The sequence below is a fragment of the Pteropus vampyrus genome, unplaced genomic scaffold, assembly GCF_000151845.1.
Source record: "Pteropus vampyrus isolate Shadow unplaced genomic scaffold, Pvam_2.0 Scaffold34, whole genome shotgun sequence".
NCBI lineage: Eukaryota > Metazoa > Chordata > Mammalia > Chiroptera > Pteropodidae > Pteropus > Pteropus vampyrus.
Genome location: NW_011888815.1, coordinates 6,427,341 through 6,433,734, shown reverse-complemented (window position 1 = coordinate 6,433,734; position 6,394 = coordinate 6,427,341). Strand labels below are relative to the sequence as shown.

General features: G+C 45.8%; 1 protein-coding gene across 4 annotated transcripts in view; it reads right to left on the bottom strand.

Moving 5' to 3' along the window:
* The window catches only part of MEF2A (myocyte enhancer factor 2A), an 86,878-nt gene that overhangs the window by 19,578 nt on the left and 60,906 nt on the right, over positions 1 to 6,394 (bottom strand). For all 4 annotated transcript variants that reach the window (XM_023528990.1, XM_023528991.1, XM_023528988.1 and 1 more), the window contains one exon: positions 3,534 to 3,721. In XM_023528990.1, coding sequence (XP_023384758.1) covers positions 3,534 to 3,721 — 188 coding nt within the window. The remainder of the gene's footprint in view (positions 1 to 3,533; positions 3,722 to 6,394) is intronic.

The following is a 6,394-nucleotide window of genomic DNA, read 5'->3' as shown; positions in this document are numbered from 1 at the left end:
TGTAGTTGCACTACGGTTTACAATATATATTCTTAATTAGAGTTCACCTTCAAATATTTATCACGTCATATATAGAATAAGGATCTACAATAGCCCATTTCCAACCCCCCCATTATTCGTTGTCATACATTTTCACACACGCTATAAACACAAAATTTATGGCCACCATTTCTGTCTTAGAAAGTCAGCTATCTTTCACAATTAAAAGAGAGGAAATGCCCAGATCTTGGTTTCAAATACCAGCCTCCAATAAAAGGAACCAGGGTTCTTTGGAGAAATGCCAGATTCTAGGACTGGGGCAAGAAATATACAGGATGATCCTAGACAGTTTTGTAGTAACCCCACCCCCACCCACCAAAAAAACACAAGGATGACGGATTGTGAAAGGTGCACAGGAACCAAATGAACAGTCCTCAGAAGCTAAAGCTGGAACAATCTGAGCAACGGAATAAAACAGCATCAGCGGAATTATAAATTAACGGAATTTAGTAGTAGTGTAACCTAAAGTGCAAAATAAACGTCCATGAGTCCATACTAGCATACGTGAACGACCAAACAAGAGAGAGCAGATAAGTCACCTATACAGAAGAACTCCACACAAACACTTCTCCGCCCTTCAGCAGGTGGGAGCATAACCCCCGCTTCACAGGTACGGGCCTCATACACTGACCTCCTTCCAAAGGAGACTATCGAAAGGGGGAAAAAAGAGTCACTTTACAGTGGAGAAGCCCATGAAAACGACACGTGCAAGATGACCACGGTTAACGTCAATAGCAACGGTCATGCTGATAGCACGCACCCTTTTTCCGATGTGATGAAAGTAGCACCTTCGGTTCTGTGGCTGCCCCTGTCAAGTCAGTACCCTCAATTTAATCATAGGAAAAACATCAGTTTGATCCTAACTGAGGAATATCTACAAAATACTGACTGACCAGTACTCCTCAAAACTGTCATGGTCATTAAAGCAAGGAAAGCCTTACAAACTGTCACAGCCAAGGAGCCTAAAGGAGACATGACCACTAAATGTGATGTGTCTCCTGGACTGGAACAGAAAAAGACGTGAAGTTGAACACTGAGGCTATCTGAATACATTACGGACTTTAGTTAATACTAATGTATCGAGACTGACTCATTAGCTGTAACAAATGCACCATACTATTGTAAGATGTTAACAGGAGAAATTACGTATAGAACCTATAGGAACATTGTGTACTATCTTTGCAATCTTTAAATAAATTTAAAATTGTTCTCAATTAAGTTTATAAAACATGGGGGGAATTAATTTTATTTTATCTTCATTTATTTCATTTCCATTGTTCGTTCGTTCTTTTGTATAGATACGAATTTTTGCTGGTATCATGTTTCTTGTGCCAAAGGACTTCCCTTAACGTTTCTCAAAGAGCATATCTGCTGGCAATAAATTCCCACAAGTTTTGTTTGAGAAAAGTGTTTTTGTTTCTCTTTCATTTTTTGAAATGAAATTTTGCTAAGTACACATTCTAGATGGAGGGTTTTGCGTGTTTTTTAATTTCGGCACTTTGTTACTCCGTCGTTTGGTAGCTCGCAGTTTCCGAGGAGAAGGATGGTGTGAGTTCTTCTCTTTTCTCTGGCCGCCTTTACAGTTCTTCCTCCGTCTTCTGCTTTGAGCAGTCAGGGGCGGGGGGAGGAGGGAGAGAGTGTGTTGCTGGTAGTATTTACCCTACTTGGCGGTGTCGGTCATTGTTTCTTCAGTGTTTCTCTGGTTTCTCCTCCTTTGGATTCCAACTCCACATGTTAAACCATTTGCTAGCGTCCCACAGCGCGTGGGGCTCTGTTCTGGTCAGTTTTGTGTTCGTCACTTTTCTTCTTGTCCTCCGGTTGGGCAATTCCCACTAACCCACAGACACACGGGTCCGTCCTCTGCGAGGCCTTCGGTGCAGGGCTTTGAGCTTGGCTGCTGCTAGCTGCTCTCGGTGTACCCGCCGCGGCCCTGGAATTCCTGAGGGAAGCGGGGAGCTGGCTTTGCGTGTTGCTCCCGCAGTGACTGCTCTTCAGGCTGCGGCCTTCTCAGTCACCCTGTCGCGCCCCCGGCATGGTTCCCGCTCCTCCGCCCCGGGCTGAGACACTTCTCCTTTTCCACTCCGCAGATACAATGGGGTCTCACCAGCGTCCTAAGGGTGACAGTTTTGCTGTCCGTCTCCTCCCAGACTAAGACACGTGTCCCACGGGCGCGAAGGGAGAAGGCTGCAGGCACCACGCCCTGGCCGGCGTGGCGGCTGCTCTCCCTCCTCCAGCTGTGTCACACGGGAGGCTTCCTCAGGACGTTCCCAGCCTCTTCCGTGGGTGCCCGGTGAGGTTCACAGAAGAACCTGCCAGAGAACTCAGACAGCCCCTGCAGCAGCCTCAGGGCTGTGCACGGTCCTGCCAGTGAACACTTGGCCGCCAGGATCCACCGGTCACCCCGGCTAACTCTTACGACCCGTGCCTCGCCCAGGTCAGTCGGTGCTCCAGCGCCCTCCCCCTGCAGCCTGCCTCCCCAGAGCCTGGCCAGTCAGCTGCCCTGAAATCTCAACACTACCGTGTGTTCAGGGAAAACTGTGAACTTGTTTGTCCAACTTTTTTTCATGACACGGCTGGGAGTAACACCGTTTCCAGCTTTCAACATCTCCAAACGAAAAAGTACTTCTTTGTTTTTTGACCTAAAGAATTTTGGTCCCGACTCTCCTTTGTTCTATCTTGGACGGCCAAGTTATACAAATGTAGACTTGTCACCTAAAGCCTGAGAACACAGGCCGTCTGAGCACTTCCACTAAGCAAGAAAACCAGATGGCCAGTCCACACCGTAGAAAGAACATCGGGCACGTCGCGTCACGTGTTTGGTAATCAAACCGCTGCTAAACTAAGAATGGCTTTAAAATCTGCATGTATATTCTAATTTTTTCTATAAGAGGCTAAGGGGAAATAAACAATACTCTGCTTTATAAACACAGGATTCAAAATTAACGAGGCTGGAACTACACACACGTTGTCAAGGGCCGGGCTGGGAAGACCTGCATCCTTTAGAGTTAAATGGAAAGATTATTTGAGAATAAACAAAACATTTTATTTGGAGAATAACTCATTCAAGCTTTTATGCATTCTTCCCTATTCTACAATATTTCTCTTTGATATGTGGAATTTCCTGACAAGTAATTGAGTGTTTCTCTCACAGAAAAGCACTTGTGAAAATTACTGGAAGTATGCAGAGTACAGAGAAAAGATACTTAAGTCAGGTGTCAATGACCAGTTTAGGGATAAGATCTCTAAGTAAAGATGCCAGTCTGGTAAAATTAAAATTAAGCATAACCACCTCTCCACATTTCATTTTAAATAACCATTAAGCAGATTTCCTGTTTCTCCATAATCTGATTTCTGTGTATTTAAAATACACTTGTTTCTTCGAATGCCGATTTCAAATAGAATACCCCTCAGGAAACCGTCTAGGGTCTAAGGAAGTACAGCACATCTCCACGGAAAACAGACTGTGCATGGAGCTGCAGAAGGGCGGAACGTACCAGCGGGGGCATCATGCCCTTGCTGGAAGGAGGGATGACGACACGAAGATCTGGTTTTCGACTGTTCATGGCCAGACCGCTCCCCGCCGGGGGAGGGGGGGACTTCGTGGGCATCACTTTGCCTAGACTATTTGCACCAGTGGTTCCGATCAAATTTGGAGAAGCTCTTGAGTTTACGAATCCGTTCCCTGGAAGAAAAAAAGTATCACTCAATAACATGGAAAAAGTCATTACAATGCCTTGGTATGAACATGAAGCAAGTTTTTCCCAGTTTCAGTTTCACATGAATTTTATGACAAAACTCGTCGGTAGCTAACCAGGTATCTTTGAATATTTTTCTTAAAAGCCAAGAAAGTAAACCTAAGTCTGAAATATATGTATAAAGGTTAAGTCTAAATGCCACTTGTTTCCAGCCTTATTACACAGACCTCCTGAGACACTAATTAAAATACAAGATATAATTCTAACAGGGCATCTCCTGGGACCGAGAAAATGGAGGTATTGTAAGAAAATGCTGAGGCCGACCTATCTCCTCACTCCGATTCTGGGCACTGACGTCAGCGGGTCCCGGGGCAGTTCCTGAGCTGCAGCTTATGCAGACTCAGCCCCGGCTCTCGCCCAGGGCTTTTCCTCGCTCTGCCTCGGCCCGCTCTGTTCCTTCAGCTGTTATTAAGGTCTTCATTAAATAGCTGTGCTTTATCTGACTTTAACCCCCTTATTTCTGCTTTATGATTTTCCCTAACAGAAGCGTCTCGCAGAGGACACAAGCAAACAGGTACATTGTGGCACGTTCCATACACAGCACTTTGGGAACCAGCTGAGATCCATGATCCTTGTCATTCTCGCCCTAGCCGTGTGGTCTGGATGGGGCTCACCCCGCTTCAGTCAGTCACTCCTGCCCCCAGACTGGCTCGTGACAGGCATGTGACTCGCTCACCACAGGGATGGGATCCGGGAGCATCCCATCAGAACCAGGGTGAAGACGCTGTTACGTGCCGGTAAGGGAGGCTCACACATTTCTCCAAATGGGACTGAGGAAGCATCTTATTCTCAAGCAATTCTGAGACTCAGAAGACCCGCCAGCGTGAGGGAAGGGAGGCTGTGGGCGGGCGAGGCGGGAGCGCCGCCTCCCACACCTGCAGCTCACGCCAGTCTCTTCAGTTACACGTATGTCAGGAAACACCCTGCACGAGTTAAGCCTAATCCGGACGGTTTTCTTTGTTAGTTGCGACTGACAATATCCTAGCAGAATCAGTTACTATTCACCAGCTCACAGTTCAGTGGTGGAGACAATGCCACAAATTCTTGAAAAGCCAGGTAACAAGTATACAGGACCATAAAACGTTCATTTACAAAACAGAGGCTACTACACCATTTCACTTTCTAAGTAAATCACCAACAGAGCAGGGAAGGATAGAAAACAAAGTTAACTATAGATTTCTTAGATACTTTGTGAAAACTTAATTACTAAATCCAACATAGGGTTAACAGCCCATAAAGAAATATAGCATAGGTCATTCTACTGTTCCATATCTTTTAAACTGTCAGCTTTAAAATAAAAATATAAAGAAACTAAGTTAATCACGTGTTTGGTATACTTTTAGCAACAGAGATTGTTATTCTATTTTGAATAGTCCCTGGTCCCTGTCAACTCTACTATAGTATATAAATGTTAATTTAAGAGCATTAGATAAAAGAATAAACTTATTGGCCCAAGAATTTCATTCCTAGTGTTTATTACGAAGCTGACCAAGAACAAAATATTCAAGTGAACTGGGAGTCCCTGGAGGGCTGAACAGTTCCCTCGAATTCCCAGGGCGGGACTACGTGTTCGCACAGTAGTGGCGACCATCCGAAACCAGACGGTAACACAGACCAACCTGTACGATGTGGAAACAAACTTTCAAACGTCTGTTATGTGCAGAGTACTCGCAGAGGAGAGGGCCTCGGAAGGGAGCAAAAACCCCACGCTGTCTTCAAGCTGCTGTTCAGTTAGTTAGCGAGATCGGACGCGCAGCACAGAGGCGTGAATGTGCCCCAACCGCCCTCGCACACGGAGAGCACCGCGACGAGGGGTGACCACGCACGACTTACGAGCGACAGGAAGCGAAGCACGGATGCAGGTACGGGGCCTACCGGGAACGACGTCGTGGGACTGACAACTGGCTGAGCAGTCTGAAGGACAAGAGCTGACAGAGGCAGGCGCTCCGGACAAACGCAAGAAAGGAACAGATAAGCAGAGTCCGGGGCTCCAGAGGCCACCGAAAAGCAGGAGCAGCTGTTCCTTGCCCTCCTGTACAAAGCCCAAGAGACAACTTTGGAATCCACCAAAAACAGACACATCTGTGTGAAAAAGCTGCGAAGACTAAGCGAAAGTGTCCGCTGTGCGCTTGACACCACCCCGAAAACCTTCCCTACCCCGAGAAGCGAAACGATGGGCCCCGAAGAACAGCAATGCGCGGACGACCAAAAAGTCAACTACGTATCACACGTGTTTCGCTTTAAGAGCTTTTGTATTGGGTTATTGGACCTTTAAATTCTATCCAAGTTTCTTAAAGAGACATGTTATTTAAAACCACTTAAAATTTAGTGTTTGGCAGTTCATAAAATAGGGTCAACTGATAAATATGTGAATTCTAAAATTTAGTAACTAGGAAGATAAATTAAATCCTTGACGATAATCTGAAGAAATCGGATGCTTCAGCACCACTGCTCATAATATATTTAGACTTTGAAAAATGTGAATTACTTATAAGACAAACTGAGAAGTGACGTTTTGCCAGGAGGATGACAAACTCTGTTGGACCCCAACCAGTACGTTTTCAAGGGACAGAGAAGACAGGGAGGTGGCTCTTGTGAAC